Source organism: Elephantulus edwardii, unplaced genomic scaffold (assembly GCF_000299155.1).
Source record: "Elephantulus edwardii isolate Elephantulus edwardi_28Jun2011 unplaced genomic scaffold, EleEdw1.0 scaffold00070, whole genome shotgun sequence".
NCBI classification, from domain to species: domain Eukaryota; kingdom Metazoa; phylum Chordata; class Mammalia; order Macroscelidea; family Macroscelididae; genus Elephantulus; species Elephantulus edwardii.
This window is the reverse complement of record NW_006399820.1, coordinates 301,838-323,828: the sequence shown is the minus strand read 5'-3', so window position 1 is coordinate 323,828 and position 21,991 is coordinate 301,838. Positions and strand designations below refer to the sequence as shown.

The 21,991-nt window shown below is 39.8% G+C and overlaps 2 protein-coding genes across 2 annotated transcripts in view; both read left to right on the top strand.

Moving 5' to 3' along the window:
- LOC102854814 overlaps positions 1-21,991 on the top strand; it is a 96,181-nt gene that overhangs the window by 13,052 nt on the left and 61,138 nt on the right. The window contains exon 3 of the mRNA XM_006888637.1: positions 7,727-8,076. Coding sequence (XP_006888699.1) covers positions 7,727-8,076 — 350 coding nt within the window. The remainder of the gene's footprint in view (positions 1-7,726; positions 8,077-21,991) is intronic.
- LOC102854005 (histone H2A type 1-like) lies at positions 6,226-6,618 on the top strand. The gene has a single exon (XM_006888635.1). It carries the CDS (start codon positions 6,226-6,228, stop codon positions 6,616-6,618), a length of 393 nt encoding a protein of 130 aa, XP_006888697.1.

The following is a 21,991-nucleotide window of genomic DNA, read 5'->3' as shown; positions in this document are numbered from 1 at the left end:
AAATATTGTGGGTCAGATCTAGATGTCTGCATTGAAGAAATACACAAAGGAGTCTATACTGGTTGTCACAAATCTGTTGTAGAGTCTACTAGATCTTGTTATTCTGCAACCAGTTACATCAGTAATGTATACAGGAAATATGGGCCTACTTTCATATGTGCTTTAACCTTTAGGGATTTAATCACTAGAGGGGGATGGAGCAATAGCTAACATTGTGGGTAGGACAGAGCATTTTAGTTTCTCTCCCTTTCTCATTTACTGCCACTTTATGGTTACTCAGAGGATGTCAGTTGCAGGCCAACTGCAGTTTTCTCTTTGTAAATAAATTTGGAAGAGTCTGTTATGTGGTAATCAATTCATAGCTGACCCCTTAGTGGGTTTTTTGAGGCTAAAATCGCACAAGAGTCTGCTCATTTTTCTCCCGCACAGAAGCTGATGGCCTTGAACCACTTATCTTTGGATTGGCAGAGCAACACCTACTCCCCTAGGCCACTTTGGACTCCAAAAGTATTTAAATATTCCCCCCCAAAACGATGTGAAAAATGCAGAGTGAAGAAATTAAGTTGATAGGCACATCTCTAGGTGCGGGGGGAGGGGGGAACTAAGAGACAGTTACCTAAAACATTTTCAGTCTGTTTATAAGTCTGTTGTGTAGGTGACATACAGCAATGTCTTCAGAGAATGAAATAAAGTTTAAAGTATAATTTCACTAGCAGGAAAATAAAAATAATCAACTCCAGGATTCTTTCCTATCACAGAAGGAAGGAATGCTGGTCTTACAAATGGAAAATATTTATCTTTTATGTTATAAGAACCCATAACCTCAGTTAAAGAAGAATGAATTTAAGTTGTCATTTAAGAATCATCATCTCATGCTGCATACTGGTTAAGGAATTTTGCTGCTATCAGAAAGGCAGGTAGTTCAAATCCACTTGCTGTTCTGTAGGAGAAAGACGGACAATCAATTATTTTACTTCTGAAAATCTGCTTATGGGTCACAAGGAGTCTTTTTTTTTACTTAATAGATGTTGTTGTTGTTGTTGTTAGGTGTCATCATGTATGACCCTGTGAACAACAGATCTGCATCTTGTCCTATCCTATGCCATCTTCACACTCTCTGACACATTAGAGGTGATTGTGGCAGTCATCATGCCAATCTACTTAGTCAAGTGTCTTTCTCTACTTCACCAGCCCACCACCTTTCCAAGCATTATGTCCCTCTCCAAAGAATAGCCCCTCCTGGCAACATGCCCGAAGTATGTGAGGCAATCACACACCTCATTTAGAACCCCAAGAAGTTCCAGAACCATTAATAGTTTCTTTATCATTCTTATTCTGTTGTCATTGAATTGAAACTGACTCATAGCTGATACTTCAGTGGGTTTTGGGAGGTTTTAAATCACCCAGGGAGGAAATTGCCCATCTTATGGAGCAACTTGTGGATTCAAACTATCTGAGAAGCACCATCTGTGGGTTGACAGCACAGCTCCCTGTAGATTATGCCACCAGAGCTCCCTTCTTTATCCCTAAGACCTAGAAAGCTGCCTAATCAGAAGCTCTAAATAAAAATTTGTTTAATATATGAAAGGGATATCATGCTTAGTAGAGTGGATGGTTAGAAGGCCCTCAAAGACATGGAGTACCAGTGACTGCAAAAATGAGCTCAGATATGCAGGAGATGACATTGATGGCCCAAGATAGGACAGAATTCAGATTTATTCAGGATTACAGAGTCTTATTTAACTCAAGGGCACTTAACAATAAATGTTTTCGTATAATATTGTTGGGTATGATACTAAAATGCTACGATCAGTTGGTTGGAGGGGCAAGATTTAAGATTCGTATTTTACATAAATAGTGCTTATATACCATACAGAATGTATAACATTCCCAGTGTAACATAGTAAACTATCTTTGCCACTTCCTTTTGGTTTAAAAGTCCTTTACCTTAGCCATTTCTTCCTTTTAAGTTGCAATAAACTTGTAAGCCTGTCCTCCTTCCCATTTAATGTTCAAGTATTTTCTTTGGGGCCAGAAGACCTAAAAAGCTGCACCATCAATAGTAGAATTCATGTTTGAAAGTAAAGCAAAGAGCAAATGTTCTTTTAATGGAAAATGTAGGTAGCTTTGAAAACAGCCTTTCGCTTCTTTTTGGAAAACAGTTGGTTGTTTCCTTCTAGAACTGCTTTAATTGCCCTTGGCCTTGTGACAGAATCTTACTAGGTGTCACCAGTCAAGATAGCCTTGACTCCTGTTACTAGAATTTTTATTTCATGGAAATATAAATTTTAAAATTTTTTTTGACTGAGATTCTTGCCTGTTTGTTCATTACATTTTGCTTAAACCTACTGTTTCTATAGGTTTATAGTCACTATGTCAATCCATCTTGTTGAAGGTCTTCTCTTTTGCTGACTCTCCACAATCCTAAGTAAAATATTCTTTTTTAAGAACTACCCTAGTGGTAAAGAGTTGTGCTTCCAACTCAAGGTTTGAGTCCAATAGCTGATCCGTGGGAGAAGGACAGGCAATTGGAAAACCTGTCACTCCCATGACAGAGCATAACAACAACAAAGGAGCCCTGATGATGTATGAAAATTTCTGAGTTGTTAACCTAAAGATTGGCAATTTGAACTCACCAGTAACTCTGTGGAGAAAAATGGGCAATCTCCTGTCATAAAGATTTGAACTTTAGAAAATGAATTGGGGGTCCTAGGAATTGAAATCCTGCCCCCAAATAAGGCATAATAAAATTCATCATTGTCTAACAAAACTATATATGGGCACTGGTGGGCGAATCAAAACCAAATCCAATTTGTGGATTACAATTCATGGTGATCATCCAAGGCTTTCAAAGGTTATGCATCTGTATGGGAGGAGACTGCCCACACTTGTCCCACAGAAATGTCATTTGGCTAGTGCCCACCAGCTCTTGTCCTGGTGGAAGGCTGCTGTATTTAGACTTCAAATATTATTAGAGAAGGGAAAGCCCTTTCTTATGTATCACTTCTATGTTAGTTTTTTCTCATGTATATTAAAGCTAAATTATACTTCTATGACTGATTTCAGCAATGATTAGATATTCACTTCAGTTTCAGCCAGCATGGTTGTGTCCTCTGCATATCATAGGTTATTTATGAGTCTTCCTCCAATCTTGATTTCCCATTCCGCTTCATAAAGCCCTGCTTCCTGAATGATCTGTTCTGCATATAGATTCAAAAGGTATAGGGACACAATGCATCCCTGACACACTTCTTCCTTGATTTTGAACCACGCAGTGAGACTGCTTCCTAGTCCAAGTATAGGTTTCATATAAGCACAAACAAGTGTTCTGGGATTCTCATTTTCCTCAAGGTTAGCCACAATTTGTTGTGATCCACACATATCTACCAAGAATCTAACTCACTGCCATTGAGTTGGTTCTGACTCCATCTGGCTTCTGTGGCTATAAATCTTTCATGGAGAAAATCTTTTCTCTGGCAGAATCAGATCATTTAGTTAACAACCCAACACATAATCCACTGTTGTAGTATACTGTGGAGTCAGGAGTCAGAACTGACTCCCAGCTAGCTCTACAGGGGGTTTTCAAAGGCAGTAAATTGCCTGAGAGGAGATTGCCCATGGTTCTCTTGATGAAAGTTTGGTGGATTCAAACAGCTTGCCTTTGTGACTGTTGGCAGGGAAACTCCTTACTACTAAACCACCAGAACTCCATCGTAATTCACTAGGCCACTTACAAATACTATTAAAACCCCTCAAGCTCATGGCTGCCAAGTCAGAACTGATTGATACCAGATACTCCATTGATTTTTTATCTTTTTAAGGACCAAAGGAGATTGTGCATCTTTCTCCCATGGACCTGCTAGGGGATTTGAACCTCCAGTGAGGTGTGGTCTTTAGGTTAATAGTGCAGCTCTCAAAATGCTATGGCACCAGAGCTCTCAATGCAGGTCAGATTGTCCTTCTTTCACTGTCCCTGGGGTTAGAGTTGTAATTGTGGTGAGTAACTCCTTTCCCCCTTATTTTTTATGGGATAAATTATTCTTCATCATCTTCTGTGCAAGATTTGTCTTGTACAAAATTCCTCCTTAAAGATAAGTATTTACTTATATAAAGAACAATTGCTGATAAGATTTGGTTAAGTTTTCCATTCGTAACAAATTCCAAGTGTTTCTTAATTATGACTTAAACCAATAGAGTTATTTTCATCTATTCATTGACTCAGTGGAATATGCATTCTTGGTGTTGTAACTATCTCTTCTCACCTTTGTGCCTGTATTTATTTAGTCAAATCTTAAGCTTGGCTTCTTTTTTGTGTAACCTTGTATATTTCTACTATTTCATCAAAATGTTTATAGTGTCTTTAGGAAATTAGAACAGTACAATCTTCTGGTGTTTAAATCCTAACATTCCTCTGAGCTTTAATACATTTGGCCTTTTATGAAACATTTATTCTATCTTTTTACCTGGCCAGCTTCTTCATATCCTTCATATCTGAATCCGACTAAGTACTTCTTTCTTGGTGGCTTTCCCTGCTCATTCTATTTGAATGGATTATGATTCCGACTAATAGCAACCCTGTGGTTCAGAATGGAACTACCCCTTCAAATGTTCATAGCTTTATGGAAGCAGATTGATTATCTCATCTGCCTCTCAAGGAGCACCTGATGTATTTCAACCATGGACTTTCGGTTATCAGCCCAGCATTTATTTAGTCCAGAGTGACAAGTGATACCTGGGTATCCTGTTACTCAGTAGGTTCTGATTGAGTATATCTGGAATGAAAACTCAATTTTTAGCAGAATGAATTAGTTCAGAAAGCTGATTATTATTTGGTGAATATTTTCTTAGGTAAACACTAGGAGTACATCTCTCTTATGAGCTTTCTCTTTCTATTTTATAATTGCACTTCTTTCCCATGTACTCGTATTATTTATTGCTTTAAACTTTTGGTTTTTAATTCAGAATATTCATTACTAGCTATTTGATCCCTCTAATGTACTAATTCTCCATTTCCAGTGTAGCTTTTTTGTGGTGGGGTCTGCAATATTTCTCATACATCTTGCAGCAGTTCAAAGTTAGGGACTATTGAGATCATTGTTGTTGATGTGACAAAATTTTTTTAAGGAGGGTAGTAGAGTAGTAAGAGAGAAATTAATAAAAGTCAGAAAGTTTGAAAGAACAAGAAAGAAAAAAGAAACTAAGCATCTTTACTTTCTTCCCAGGTTCCCTGGATCATACCATACCTTGCAAAGAACTTCTTGTTGTTAGATACCCTCTAGTCTAGAACAGCTCATAGCAACTCTGTGAACAGACCTTAATCTTTTCCTATGCTGTGCCATCCTCATCATCTCTGATACACTTGAGCCCATTGCTGCAGACTCCTGTCAAACCACTTCATTGAGGGTTCTTCCTCTCTATGACTGTACCACCACCATTCCAAACTTGATATCCTTTTCCAAAGGTTGTGCTCTCCTAGCAACACGCCCACAATATGCAAGAGGAAGCCTCACCATCCGTGCATCCAAAGAGCTCCCTGACTGCACCAGAGAATACCAGAAGAATGTCTGTCTGTGTCTTATTGACTACGCAAAGGCATTTGACTGTGTGGATCACAACAAACTATGGCTAATATTGAAAAGATTGGGAATCGCAGAACACTTAAGTGTAATCGTACAACATTTATACATAGACCAAGAAGTTTCTTTCTGTCGGAATGGAATAAAAGAACACTTCATAGTTTAAAATCAGGAAGAGTGTATCCTTTCTCTATACCTATTCAATATGTATGCTGAGCAGAGAATTTAGGATATTTTCTCACAACAAAGTGCTTGATCTTTTTACCATCTAATTTGGAAATGAGACTCCTCTGCCATGACCCATGAGAAGATTCTGAACTAATTCTCCACTTTCTCCCGGATCCCATCCGCTTTTGTCTCATAGATGATGAAAGGAGAAACAAGGAGCGAGAAATTGTTTTAGTATTAGTATTCAAGTAATGACTCACAATTCACATTAGTGATTGGATAAAATTTAAACTTCAAACCAGAATGCCGAGCTATATGCAAATGAGGGATACAGAATTTAATTTTCTATTGGTTAATGAAAGTAGCCAATGAGAGAGGTACACCCAGCATGCCTCCAGTCAGTATAAATAAGTCTCTTGCTTCCCAGTGTACTACGTTACTTAAGTCTTGCTGTTTGTGTTGTACTTTCATCTAGATCGCAATGTCCGGCCGTGGAAAGCAAGGTGGCAAGGCTCGCGCTAAGGCAAAGACTAGGTCTTCTCGGGCTGGGCTCCAGTTTCCTGTGGGCCGTGTTCATCGCTTGCTCCGAAAGGGAAACTACTCCGAGCGGGTGGGCGCCGGCGCTCCCGTCTACCTGGCGGCGGTGCTGGAGTACCTGACGGCTGAGATCCTGGAGCTAGCGGGCAACGCAGCTCGCGACAACAAGAAGACTCGCATCATCCCGCGCCATCTGCAACTGGCCATCCGCAACGACGAGGAGCTCAACAAGCTACTGGGCCGCGTTACCATCGCACAGGGCGGTGTCCTGCCCAACATTCAGGCCGTGCTGCTGCCCAAGAAAACCGAGAGCCACCACAAAGCTAAGGGCAAGTAAAGCAGTTCCAGAAGGAAGCAATTTGCCGTCTTCCAAAACAAAAGGCTCTTTTCAGAGCCACCTACAATTCCTTGAAAAGAGCAGTCACGCTTTATTTTCAAACGTGCATTACATTGATGCAGTTATTTAGGTCTTAAGACCTCGAAGGAAATACTTGAATATTAGTTAGGAAAGAGGACAGACATAAAAATTACTGCAACTTGACGAAATGGCTAAGGTAAAATAGGAGTGGCAGACAGTTTACTAGGTTATACTGAGCATGTTATATACATTATGGTATATTGGCACTACATAGGTAACTGGTTACATGTAACAAGTGTTATCTTGCCCCCCCCAATTATAGCAGTTTAGTGTCATACCCAAGAATATAGTAAGTGCCCTCCAGTCAAGTACGACCGTGATACTGAATAAATCTAAATTCCGCACCATCCACGTGGTCATGTAATTGAACCTGTTCCTGCAGTCACTTAATCCATCTCTGAGGACCTCCTAATCCACTGCCAAGCATCATATCCAAAGAATAGCCCCTCCTAAAAACATGCCCTAAGGATTTGACACAAAGCTTCACCATTTCTATCTCTTAAGGAGCACTCTGGCTGCACTTACTCCAACCCATATCTGTTTGTTCTTTTGGCAGTCCATGGTATAATCAAATATTTATCAATCGGATGAAACCCAAAGGACTTTAGTCACCTTTTGAGTGTTTTTAACCATAAACAGGAGCGGGGGGGAAACCCCACCATTATGTTGCTGAATGATTACATTGCTTTCCATTGAAAGGCTTTACAAAATTGTAGGAAAAGATTCTTTTTCCCAGCCAAGAGTGAAGAAATGGTTGGTTTTTTGGTTTGTTTTGGGGTTGTTGGGTTTGGGGGTTTCTCTCATTTAAAAAAAAAAAGGCACCAAACTGGCCTGGGGGTGGGGAATAATAATGCTAGGATTCGTTCACCAATCCGAAGGCAGCTTTTTATCCGGGCAGTGTATAGCGATAGACCAATCAGGAGAAGACGCGGGCACTTTCTCATGTTCTCGGGGCCACTGGTTGGTCGTCTAGTTCTATAAAAGAAGGTTAGATTTTTTTTTTTTTCCTTCAGAAGTGCTTCTCAAGACGTTTGTTCTGTGTTATTATGGCTCGTACCAAGCAGACAGCTCGTAAGTCCACTGGCGGTAAAGCCCCGCGTAAGCAGCTGGCCACCAAGGCAGCCCGCAAGAGCGCCCCGGCCACCGGCGGCGTCAAGAAGCCTCACCGCTACCGGCCTGGCACCGTGGCGCTGCGCGAGATCCGGCGCTACCAGAAGTCCACCGAGCTGCTGATCCGCAAGCTGCCCTTCCAGCGCCTGGTGCGCGAGATCGCCCAGGACTTCAAGACCGACCTGCGCTTCCAGAGTTCGGCCGTCATGGCGCTGCAGGAGGCGTGTGAGGCCTATCTAGTGGGGCTCTTTGAGGACACCAACCTGTGTGCCATCCACGCCAAGCGTGTCACCATCATGCCCAAGGACATCCAGCTCGCCCGCCGCATCCGTGGAGAGAGAGCATAAGCTGAATATTCTGAGACTTAATAGGCTCTTTTCAGAGCCACCTACTGTTTCCACTTAAAAGAGTTGTGCACAAGACACTTTAATATTCTTGCAAAATTTAAAAAAGCCCAGCTGTAGTGAATCAGTTTCCGTATGTAGTGGCTGTAGTAGTTTCTAGTTTAAATGGAATCCCAGATTATCAATTTGGCTGTATTTAATCAGTGATGTTAACTGCTATATCCACAACCAGCGTGATGCTCTTTAGACACACAGCTGTTAATCTTGCATTTTTGTGAGGATTCCTGGTGAGTTATTCTGGTAAACAGTTCTTTGAAGCCGTTCTTTTCACCAGTTCTATTCAATTGCACATGAGCACGCCTGCACAACATGTGATATGTCTCATTAAATCCAAACTTAATTTTCAACTAAATTTTATCTACTAAATCTTAAATGAATAAGCAACCATTTTAAACAATTAATGAAAATATTTTGACATTGCAAAGCAGAAAAACAATCTTAAAAGCTAGTTAACAATCCTTGGGGATCTTTCCAAAGCCTTGAATGAAAGTGCTTAATTTCTATTTTATTACATTATTTCTATTCAATCGAGGGCAAAGCTGCCTCTGAACACTTAACTATGATTTTCCAAATTAAACATGACATGTCTCTGCCACTAGCCAGTTGGTTTCAAAATACTTGGATGGGGGTGGGGAGTGGGGTGGGTATTCCAGAAGTTGAAGATCTCTAATCTGGAATAGTCAATAAAGCACACAGACATTCTTTGGGTATTCTCTCAGCCAGGGTCCATCTGATATTAGCAGTGATATATATCCTTTGTGCCACAGCCTCTGCTGGAGAGCTCCAATGGCGCTGCAATTCCAAAAGAACATGCTTTGAATCCACCAGATGCTCCCTGAGAGAAGGATGGACAGTCTCTTCCCTTGTGATTTACTGCCTCTGAAAACCTGCTGGAGGGTTCACCTGGACGGCAAGCAACTGCTTCTTTTAAACCCATTTGAATTTCTGGTAGTTGTAGCTGGTTTTGGATGATCTTTAGCAGTATTTTGCTTGTATGTGATATTAGTGATATTATTTGGTAATCTTGGGAAGAGGAACAAACGTGGATCTCTTTTAATCAGTCAGTCAACTGTCCTCCAGACCATTTTCCATAGATTGGTGAGTGCATCCAGGGCTACATCTGTTAGTTGAAACATGTCCATTGGTATTCCATTGATTGCTAATGCCTTTTATTTTTTATTAATTTTAATGAAAGTTTACAGAGACTGGATTTCCATTCCTTCATTGTTTCACTTTTCTTCCTGCCCAACCTTCCCCAAGATGCCTTATTTTTTATCAATACCTTCAGTGCTGCTTCAATTTCTTCCTTCATTATCATACACTCTTAGTCATAGTCTACTTCTTTAAATATTTCAATGTCAATTCTTATTACTACAGTGACTCTGTGTATTCCTTCTATCTTCTTTTGATACTTTCCTTTGAAAGTATTTGATTGTGTGCATCATAAACTTTGGCTAAAACAGTAAATAATGGGAATCTCAGAACACTTTATTGTGCTCATGTGAAAACTATATCTAGACCAAGAAGCTGTTGTCTGAACAGAGCCAGAGAACACTGCATAGTTTAAAATTAAGGAATGTTTGTGTCAGCATATATCTTTTCTCCATATCTATTCAACCTGTATGATGAGCAATTCACTGGAGTAACTGATCTCTATGAAAAAGGATATGGTATCAAGATTGGAGTAAGACTCATCAATAATCTGCATTTTGCAGATGACATAACCCTACCTGCTTGCTCAAAATGAGGGAAACTTAGAGTATGTGCTATGGAAAATCAAAGACTTCAGCCTTCAATATTAATTGCATTTCAGCAACCAGGCAACAAAAATCCTCGCCAATAGACCATTAGGCAACATCATGATAGATGGAGAAAAAAATGGAAACTGTCAATGATTTCATCTTAGATCCACAACCAGCATCTTGGTATCAGCAGTCAGGAGATGTACTGTAGTGGGAAAGTCTGCTGTCAAGGACCTCTCCAAATTACTGAGGAGAAATTACGTCAGTTTGAAGACAATGTTGCGCCTGATTCAGGCTATGATCTTTTCAATCATTTGTTATGCATCTGAAAGCTGAACAATGACTAAAGATGACAGAAGAAGTATTGATGCCTTTGAGTTATGATTTGAAGAAAAGTACTTAATATTACATGGACTGCCAAAGAGCAAGTAGATAATCTTTGAGGAAGTGCTACCAGAATGCTCTATAGGCAAAGATGATAAAACTTCATCTAACATATTTTGGGCATGTTGCTAGGAGAGGCTATTCCTTTGAAAAAGACATCCTACTTCGAAAGGTGGAAGGTTGGCAAAAGAGAAGACTATCAACAAGATGAGTTGACACAGTGACTGCAGCAATTAAGGCTCAAGTGTGTCAGAAATTATAAGGATGGCACAGGGTAAGACAGAGTTCAAATCTGTTGTCCACTCTGAGTCATACTCGACTCCACAGCACCTAACAACAACAACCTGGAATAAAGGTGCTCTTGCGGAACAATGATGTCAGTTTGAAGATTAAGGTGTACCTGATTCAGGACATGGTATTTTCAGTCACTTCCTATGCTTCTGGACAATAAACGAAGATGACAGGAGAATTTATTTTTTTTAAATTATGGTGTTGGAGAAGAGTGATAAATATCCCATAGACTACCAAGAGAACAGATATCTCTGTGTAGCCAGAGTGCTTCTTAGAGGCAAAGAGGATAAACCTTCATATTACATATTTTGGGCATGTTGCTAGAAGTTATTCCTTGGAGAGGGACATCATACCTGGAAAGGTGGATGGACAGAGGAGAGGAAGACTCTCAGGCAGATGGAATAACACAATGACTGCAACAATGGGCTTGAGTGTATCAGATTGTGAGAATGGAACAGGATAGGTTCATATCTGTTGTTTGTAGTGTTACTACAAATTATATTCAACTTGTTGACATCTAACAACAGTGTTCATCATTGGCAACATTATGATGGATGGAGAAATGATAAAAATTGTCAGTCATTCCATCTTCCTTGAATTCACAATCAACAACTTTGTAACTCTCCACACTCCAGTTTTGGAGATTTGAACCTGACTCCCTTTCAAGTAGCTGAGGGCAACAGAGGCCATCAACTGTCCCTTCTGAATGGTGCTCACCCGTCTCTCAGGGCCAACTGACTCTTGTTCAACTGCTGTTCACATGGAACCCTTCTCCACAACTTTGATACCAGCAGTCAGGAAATCAAAATATGTATTGCATTGGGAATGTGCAATAAGAAACCTTGCCAAAGTGCTAGAGTAATGATGTCATTTTAAAGACCAAGGTACACTGGGATATCTTTTAAGGACTAAGGCTGTCTCCTTGAGTTCTGGTAGTCTAATAGCAAAAAGCTGTGCTGCAATCCTGAAGGCCGAAATCCTTCTCTCTGGGAGAAAAATGTGCAGTCTCCTCCCTGCTATTAACTACCTCTGAAAACCCATTGGAGTATCACCTGTGGGTTAGTTTTGACTCAATGATACACAACAACAACAACAACAATGCCTGTCTTAAAAAAAAAATTCAAACAAACAAAAACAATGGCTGTCTTTAAAAGATATCGTTTTTAAAAGATTATGACCAAAGTCTCTGTAAATTTTCATTTAAATTAATAATATTAATTAAATAAAGGGGGGGAAGATTATGGCTGATTTAAACCATGGTCTCTTCAATCACTTGATATGCATTTGAAAGATGAACAATGAATAAGGATGACAGAGGGAGTATGTATGGATGCCTTTGGGTTGTGGTGCTGGAGATGGGTACTAAATATCCAATGGACAACCATGAGAACAAACAAATACATTTTATAAAGAGTTCAGCCAGAGTGCTTCTTAGAGAGAAGGATGGCGAAGCTTCATCTCACACACTTTGGACATGTTGTTAGGAAGGGCTAGTCCTTGGAGAACAGCATGCTTGAAAGAGTGGAAAGTCAGTGAAAGAGAGAAAGACTCTCAACCAGATGGATTGACACAATGACTGTAACAATGGGCTCCAGTGTGGCAGAGATGATGGGGATGAAACTGGAGAGGTCAGGGTTCAAATCTGTTGTTCATAGGGTTACTATGAGTGTGGTCTACTCAGTGGCACCTAACAACAAAGTCACCATCAGGGAGCTCTTACCTAGTAGGTAAGAAGTTGCTCTACCAACCCAAAGGCCGTTAATCTCCTATGTAATTTACAACCTCTGACAATCTGCTGGAGAGTAAAATATGATTTGATTCTGACTTAATGTCAATGAGATAAGTCTTTTTAGGTCTATCATGCTGGGAAAGATATGGTCAGTGAATGCTTTGGTGGCCTTAGTGGTATGAACTGTGCTGCAATCCCAAAGGTACGTAGTTCGAATCCGCCAGTTACTTGTGGGAGAAAGATGAGTAATCTCCGCTTCTGCAGTATACTGCCTCTGAAAACCTATTGGAAGGCCAGTTAATGGGTCAGTTCTGACTTGACTGTAAACAACAACATCATACTGGGAAAGTTAGGATCATTGAAAGAGAAGATGACCTATAAGGAGATAGAATGATATACAGTGACTGTAGTAATGGTCTCAATCATGGCAAAGATCACGAGGACAGCAGGATAGGACAAGCAAGGTTCAGATCTGTTGTTCATAAAATCACTAGGAGTTGTAGTCAACCAGACAATACCTAACAAAAGTGGAAGTTGTAAGTCTCTGTGTGTGGAAATTGTCCATCTTACTCCTTGCCTAGTTGTTCCTAGGGAGTTTTGGTGTGGCAAAAAAATTGTGCTGCTAACCCAAAGGTCATGACTCTCAATAATCCACTAACAGTTCCAGCAGAGAAAGAGGGATAATCTCCTGTATATTTACCCTGGAAACCCAGAATGAGTGGATGAGTAAGCAGATGGCAGGTTGAGACTGCTAGCCTTGCAATTAATAGTCTAACATGTCATGTATTATACAACCAAGAGTTTCTTACTAATCAGTATTATTAGTCAAATCTGGATTTTTGGATCTAAAGATTTCTCTCCCTTTAACAATAACCATTTCAGAAAAGAGATAGTAGACTTTCGTGCTGGCTCAAGGTAAATAGGAAGGGTCTATAATGGTCTTGTTCTTTGTCTTGGATGGCTTAATTCCTAGCATGCTGTGCTGCTAAGCAAAGGTTGTGTATTTCTGGCAGTTCAAATCCATTCCAAAAAAGAATGCTGGAGAAAAATAGGAAGACTCTTCTGGGCAAGATCAAGAGCCTCAGAAACTCAATCAAAAGTCTTCAGGACTGAGAATCCACTGAAGTGAATTTAGCTTTTTGAGCTTAGATTCAGTCCCTTGTGCAAAGTAGAGCCCAGTATAGTTTTTCAGCTGTAATCTAAAAAGAAGTCCTGGTAGAGCAATCAGCTTTTGCAATAAAAGTGGAGAAACCAATGGGAATGTTCTATTCATTTTTATCTAGTATGAGGTGGTAAAGACTGGGGTGGGGGTGGGACAACAACAACTCATCCTTTGTAGTGGCTTGTGGAATAGAGCCACCAGAGAGGTGAGGCTTATGTATTTGAACTGCCAACGAGCTGGATTGTCAGTGGAATTCCCGACAAACTATGCCACCCAGATTCCCTTAGATTAACACAAAGGCAAGCCATTTGCCTGGTGCTCTATGCTGTATGAAAACTTGTTGAGTGATGGGGTCTGGTGTGAAGTGAAGTAGGTACACTGAGTAGATGAGACACTTAGTTCTAGTGATGCTCTTTGGGCTTCAAAAAAGGTCATAATAATTGTTTCCCAAGAATAATCTGAAATCTACATTTGAGCAAGTGAACTTATTTAATACACAGCTAGATTGTCCAAACACTAGATATGCATGACTACTTAAGCACTTGAAATGTGACTATCTCAAATTAAGAGCTGGTTTAAGAATATACACTAAATCTTTAAGATTTATTTTAAACTTAGTCTCAATAATACTTTTTATTCGTGTCATAATGTGTTAAATGTTATGCTGAAAACCAAAAAGTCAGAGGTTTAAACCAAACAGCCCATCTGAGGGAGAAAGTAGGGCAGTCTCAGAAACTAGATGGAGGATCTATGAGTGAAAATCAGCTTAATGGCAGTGGGCAGTATTCCTATATTGATATCATGTTAAGACAATGTGTTTAAGCAATGTTCAGTTATTTTTAAAGTTTATTTTTGCTCCTTTTTAAGTTTATTAAGTGTGGCTAGTAGAAAATGTAAAATTGTGAGTCTCTTTGGAGACTAAGGTCTGCCTGATACAGGCCACGGTTTTTGCAACCACTTGTTATGCATCAGAGAGTTGGACAATGACTAGGGAGGATAGAAGGAGAATTGACGCCTTTGAGCTGTGGTGCTGGAGAAGAGTATTGAATGTACCATGGACTGCCAAGAAAACAAACAGATTCATCCTAGAGAGGGTTAAACCAGGCTACTCCTTGGAGGCAAGGATTCTGGGGCTTCGTCTGACATACTTTGGACATGTTGTAAGGAGAAACAGGTCCTTGGAGAGGGACGTCATGCTTGGTAGGGTAGAGGGATAGCACAGGAGGGGAAGACCCTCTATGAGGTGGATTGATTCAGTGACTGAGGTAATCGCGATCGGTGTATTAGGGGCAATGCGATTGGCACAGGACAGAGCAAGGTTTAGGGCTGTTGTACATAGGGTCGCTATGAGTCGCAAACGACTCGACGGCACATAACAAAAACAACAACACAACAATGTGACTCCTTTATCTTTGTGAGAAATGTAATATAAAAAATAACCATAGTAATTTAAGGATCCAAAACTTACTAACTACATCAATAAGTAATGTTCTTACTATCAGCAAACCTCAGTTTCTTTGCATCTAAAACAGTAGTATTAATGGCACCTTGGAATGGAAACAAATATGGATCTCTCCCAGTTAGTCACCCATGCAGCTATGAGCGCTTCACATGCAAGCAGAATATTGGTGGAGATCATTCAAAATGGCTTGGCCATAACATTAACAAAGGACTGTCAGAGGTTCAAGCCAGGTTTAGAAGAGGCTGTGCCACCAGGGATATTATTGCTATTGTCAGATGTAACCTGGCAAAAAAATGTCTATTTGTGCTTCATTGACTATGCAAAGGCATTTGGCAGTGTAGGTCATAACAAATTATGGCTAACAATGAAAAGAATGGATACCCCAAGAACACTTAGTTATGCTTATATGAGAGATCAAGAAGCTATTGTCCAAACAAAGAAAGGCAACATTGTATGGTTCAAAACCAAGAAAAATGTGCATTAGGGTTGTATTCTTTCTTCATATGTATCCAATCTGAATTCTGAACAAATCATTCTAGAAGCTGGACTCTGCAAAGAACATTGTGGCATCAAGACTGGAAGAAGATTCATCAACAACCTGGATTATGAGATGACACAACCTTGCTTGCTGAAGTAAGGACTTTAAATACTTGCTGAAGGAGGTGAAAGACTATAGCCTTCACTGTGGATTGCATCTCAACATCAAGAAAGCAAATATCCTCACCACTAGACTTATGTCGTTGTGGTTGTTGTTGTTGTTGCTGCTTCTGTTGTTATGTGCTGTCAAGATGATTGCAACTCATAATGACCCTACGAGGCCTAAGGTGTGTCTGATTCAGGCCATAGTCTTTCTGATCACGTGCTAAGCATCTGAGAGCTCAACAATGAATAAGGACAAAGAGGGTGCAGCCGGAGTGCTGTTTGAAGGCAAGAATGATGAGGCTTCATCTCACATAATTTGGGCATGTTAGGAGGGGCTGTTCCTTGGAGGAGGACATGATGCTTCGAAGGCTGGAGAGTGAGTGAAGGAAAGGAAGACCCTCAACCAGGTAGATTGAAGTGGTGACTGCCACAAGACTCTTGTGTGTCAGAAAGTGTGAAGATGGCACAAGATAGAACAGGGTTCAGATCATTTGTTCGTAGGGTCGCTATGAGTTGTACTTGACTTGATGGCACCTAACAACAACATAGTAACCCTTTGTACAAGAGATTTGAAACTTGCCCTATCCTGAGCCAGTCTCACTGTATCTGACAGTTACTACTCCCATTATATGACTTACTGTGACAATCTTTCTCATCCTGGATCTTTCTCTCTTGTGCTGTCCTTCCACCCTTCCAAGCATGATGACCTTCAAGGACTAGTACCTCCTGGCAACATGCCTGAAGTAGACAACTTAATAATAGAGAAAGGATTGAAATTGTCAACAATTTCACCTTGTTTGGATCTATAATCAACACTCTTGGTACCAGCATTGAGGAGATTAGGAGGCATATATTGGAGGTATTGGGAAAGTCTGCTGTCAAGGATCTCTCCAAATTACTGAGAACACCATTACCAATGTCAGATGGATCTTGCCTAAAAGCATAAATGTCTATCCGTGTTTCATTGATTATGCAAAGGTATATGAGGGTGTGGATCACAACAAAATATGGCTAACCTTGAGAAGAATGGTAACCCCAAAACATCTGAACGTGTTCATGTGAAACCTATCCTTGGACTAGGAAGCAGTCCTCAGAACAGAGCAAGGAAACACTGCATAGTTCAAAATCAGGAAAGGAGTGTCTCAGGAATGTGTGCTGTCTCTATGCCTTTTCGATCTATCTGAAGGACAGATCATTGGAGAAGCTGGACTTTATGAGGAGGAATGTGGCATCAGGATTGGAAGAAGATTCATCAACAGCTTGTGTTATGAATATGACACAACCTTACTTGCTGAAACTGAGGCAGGCCTGAAACATTTGCTGCAGAGGGTCAAGGGCTGTAGTTTGTAATGTTGATTGAAGATAAACATCAAGAAAATGAAGATTCTCACCACTGAGCCAAGTGTCAGCATCATGATAGATGGAGAAGAGATTGAGATTGCTAACAATTTCAGCTTGCTCAGTTCCACAATCAACACTCTTTGGATCAGCAGTCAAGAAATCAAAAGATGAATTGCATTAGGAAAATCTGCTGTCAAGGATCTCTCTAGAGTACTGAAGAGCAAGGATGTCAGTTTAGAGACTAAGGTGCACCTGATCCAGGCCAAGGTCTTCACAATTATTTGCTATGCATCAGAGAGGTGGACAGTGACTAAGGATGACAAAATAAGAATTGATCCCTTTGAGTTGTGGTGCTGGAGAAGAGTATTGAATTTACTATAGACTGCTAAGAGAATGAATAGGTTTGTCCTGGAGAAGATGAAACCAAGCTGCTTCTTGGAGGCAAGGATTTTAAGACTCCATCTCACATACTTGGGCATGCAGCCAGGAGAGACCAGTCTTTGGAGAAGGCTATCGTGCTTGGAAAGGTCAAGGGACAGCACAGGAGAGGAAGACCCCAGATGAGATGAATTGACACAGCAACTGTGGTAATGAGGATAGATGTATCAGAGACATTGAGATTGGCTGAGGATAGAGCAGGGTTCAGATTTATTTGGCATAGGGTAGCTGTGAGTCATAATCTACTTGACTGCACATAACAACAATGATGTCAGGCTAAAGTTACTGATGTAGGCATGGTCTTTTCAAACTTGCGATACATCTGAGAGCTGGACAAGGAATAAGTATGACAGAAGAATTAATGACTTTGAGTGGTGGTGTTGGAGAAGAGTACTGAATATCCCATAGATTGCCAAAACAACAAGTATGTGTTTTGGAGAAAGTGAAGCTACAGTGCTCCTTAGAGTTAAGGATGGCAAAATTTTGTCTTGCTTTGGATAAACTTTGGACATGTTTTTAGGAGAGGCTTAGAAGGGTAGAGGTAAGAAGATAAGAGAAGGAGAAGGAAAGAGAGAAGAGAGGCAAAGGAGAGAAGACTCTCAATCAGATAGGTTGTCACAGTGGCGGCAGAAATCAGTTCAAGCAGATCAGAGATGAGGTAGCACAGGACAACAAAGACTTCAGATCTGTTGTTCATAGGTTCACTATGAGTGGTACTCAACTCAGGGGCACCAAACAAGTGGCACCTTAGGGGTCCTAAGTGGCTTAAATGGCTTAATATTAAAAAGTTGTGCTGCCAACTCAAGGCACACAATTCAAATTCATGAGTTGTTCATGGAAGAAAGCTGGGCAGTTTCTTCCCACGTGATGTACTGCCTCTGAAAACCCAACAGAGTCCTGAGTTGGTTCCCACATGCTGATACGTAATAACAGTGGCACCCCAGGAGCCCTAGTACCACAATTATTAAGTCTATGCTGCTAACCAAATTGGTGGTTCAAATTCACCAGCTATTCCTTGAAAAATGAGACAATTTGCTTCCATAAAGATTCTGCCTAGGAAGGACAAGGGTTCCAGCTCACTTCATCTGGTAATGGGCTTGGGTGTTATTTGTTGTTTTGTTGTTGTTGTTGAATTATTTTGGTTGTTGGGTTGTTTGTTGTTGTTGTGTTTTTTTTTGTTTTACTTCAAATAACATCTATTTGAAAGCATAATAACAAGAAAGTTTATGACAATAAATGTAGAGAATTCAGAAACAGTATTTGGTAATGGCTCAATGCTATTGTGACTGTTTCCTAAATCTCAATTTTCTTTCTGAAATCCTCTAATGAAAAATCCTTTCACAGCTCTGTTTAACTCAGATATAAATTTCAGCCACAAAGACACCTTCTGCATTTCTCTCAGGCAAAGCACAAAAATCTGGAGCTTTGTCTTCTTGTTGTTGTGTACTGTACAGTAAGTGCCAACCCATAGCTGACCCTCCAGCAGATTTTCAGAGACAGTTAATTGCACAGGAGAAGATTGTCCACATAATCTCAAAATTCAAATTCATCGTTGATCAATCAGAACAGACATGTAGGTAATCCTCTCGTGGTTTCTTGGAAGCTATAAATCCAAAAGTATAACTCTTATGATAATTTGTTGTTGTTGTCATGTGTCATCAAGTCACCTGTGATTCATAGCAACCCTATGTACAACAGCCCAAACCTTGCTCTATCTTATGCTTATCTTATTTTCTCTGACACACCTATCCCCATTACCTCAGTAACTGAATCAATTTCTCTCATCGAGTGTCTTCCTCTCCTGCTCTGTCCCTCCACCCTCCCAAGTATGATCCCTCTCCAAGGACTGGTCCATCAGACAAAGCTTCAGAATTCTTTCCTCCAAGGAGAAGCCTCATCTCACTCTCTCTCAGGATGAACCTGTTTGTTCTCTTAGCAGTCCATGATATATTCAATACTCTTCTCCAGCACCATAGCTCAAAAACATCAATTCTCTTCCTATCACCCCTAGTCATTGTCCAGCTTTCTGATGCATAGCAAACAATTGCAAAGACTATGGCCTGATCAGGCACGCCTTAGTCTCCAGACTGACATTGTTGCTCTTCAGTACTTTGGAGAGGTCTCTGATAGCAGACTTTTCCAATGCAATTTTTCTTTTACTTTCCTGGCTGCTGGTATGAAGAATTTCGATTGTGGGGTCAAGCAAACTAAAGCTGTTAATTATCTTAATCTCGTCACCATCTACCATGATGCTGCTAATCAGCCCAGTGTTGAGAATCTTTATTTTTCAGATGTTTAGTGTCAATCCATATTTAAGGCTGCAGTCCTTGACTATGATAATAGGATATTTAAATTGTTAACCATAATTGCACTACACACAATCAGTTTTGGACAATGTATTAAAAGTGTATTTTATTTTCTCTGTTACTCATTCTATTATTATACATTCACAATTAGAACATTTATCTCTCAATGTACAAGCATTTTTGTGGTAAAATTATCCATTAGCTGTTTAGTTTAAGCAACATTATTCACACTTTTTTGTTAAACAGCAGCAACTTGGGGAATTTTTCTTTTAAAGTATATTATTTGCCACTCCTCTATAACACTTTTTGAAAACAATAAAAATTAACATGGTCAAATAAAGTATAGGTCTGACAAACTTGGTAAAATTAAGAACAAGGATCAATCTTACTTTTCTCTAAGCCATAAAGTTTTTGGTTTAACTTAATGGCAGGTCACAATAGAAGAACAATTGTTGGTGAATGGAAAAGGAAATGAAAGACCATAGGTAAAAGTAAGGGAAATATTCTTGAAGATTGTATAACTAAGGAAAGGTAAACCTGGAAATTTTGTACTAATATTTGTTGTTATTGTTAGGTACCGTGGACTATGACTCATAACATTCCTATGAACAGAAGATCTGAATTTTGCCCTATCCAGTGCAAACCTTACAATCTCTGATATGCTTGAGTCTATTGTTAGTTACTCTGTCAATTCCTCTTGTTGTGGGTCTTCCTCTCTTTCTCTGATCCTCCACTATTCCCCGCAAGATTGCTTTTTCCAAGTACTGGTCCCTCCTGACAGCATGGCCAAAGAATATAAGACCAAGTTTCTGAGCATCCTGGTTGCATTTCCTCCAAGGGATTCAATACTCTTCTCCAACAATGCAATTCAAATGCATCATTTCTTCTGTTTTCCTTATTCATTGTTCAACTTTAAGATGTATAGGTTGATGCTAAGGGCCATTGAGTCAAATATGACTTCTCATAATCTTTTGAACAATAGATCCAAATCCTATCCTGTCCATTCTCATCATCTCTGCCATACTTGAACCCATTGGTACACTCATGGTATCAATCCATTTCATTAAAAGTCTTCCTTTCCTGAGCTGACTTTCCAGGTTCCCAAGCATGAAGTCTCCTTTTTAAGGAATAGCCCTTCCTAACAACATGTCCAAAGGATGCAAAATGAAGATTCACCATCCTTGCCTCCAAGGAGCACTCTGACTGCACTTTCTCCAAGACATATTTGTTCACACTTTTAACAGCTCACGGGATATTCAGTACACTTTTTCAACACCACAACTCAAAGGCATCCATTTTTCTTCAGCCATCCTTATTCATTGTCCAGCTTTCAGATGCATAATCAGTGATTGAAAAGGCCATAGCACCTTAGTTTTAAACTAACATTATTACTCTTTAGTAATATAGAGAGGTCCTTGACAACAAACTTTCCTAACAATACATTTTTTTTTTAGATTTCTTGACTGCTGCTTACACAGATGTTGATTATGGATCCAAGTAAGCTGAAATAACTGACAATTTCAATGTCTTCTCCATCTATTCCATGTTGAAGATTTTTGTTTACTTGATGTTGAAATGAGATAATATTGAAGGCTTTCATCTTTGATCTTCTGTAGGAAGCATTTTAAGTCCTTCTCATTTTCAGCAAGCAAGGCTCTATCTTCTGCATAATGCAGGTTGTTGATGAATCTTCTTCCATCTTGAAGCCACATTTCTCTTCATAAAGCCCAGCATTTGCTCAGCATACAGATTAGATAGGTATAGAGAAAGGATATAACCCTGACACAATCTTCCTTTATTTGAACCATGCAATGTTTCCTGCTTTGTTTTGACAGCAGCTTCTTGATCTGTGTGTAGGTTTCATATGAGCATAATTGAGTACTTTGTGATCCCCATTCTTCTCAACGTGAACAGTAATTTGTTATGGTCCACACAATCATATACTTTGAGTAGTCAATAAAACACAAACAGACATCCTTCTGATATTCTCTGCTTCTTGTCAACATCAGCAATGATATCCCTGGTGCCACAGCTTATTATGAACCCAGCTTGAACCTCTGGCAGTTCCTTGTCCATATACTGTCCTTGCTATTTTGGGATGATCTTCACAATATTTTTCTTACATGTGATATTAATTATATTGTTCAATAATTTTCACATTTTATTGGATCACCTTTCTTGAGAATGGGAACAAATAGAGATCTCTTCCAGTCAGTTGGCCAGGTTGCTTTCCTGTCCAACTAAATTTGTCAAGGCTAAGTTTCCTGACACAGACTGGTGA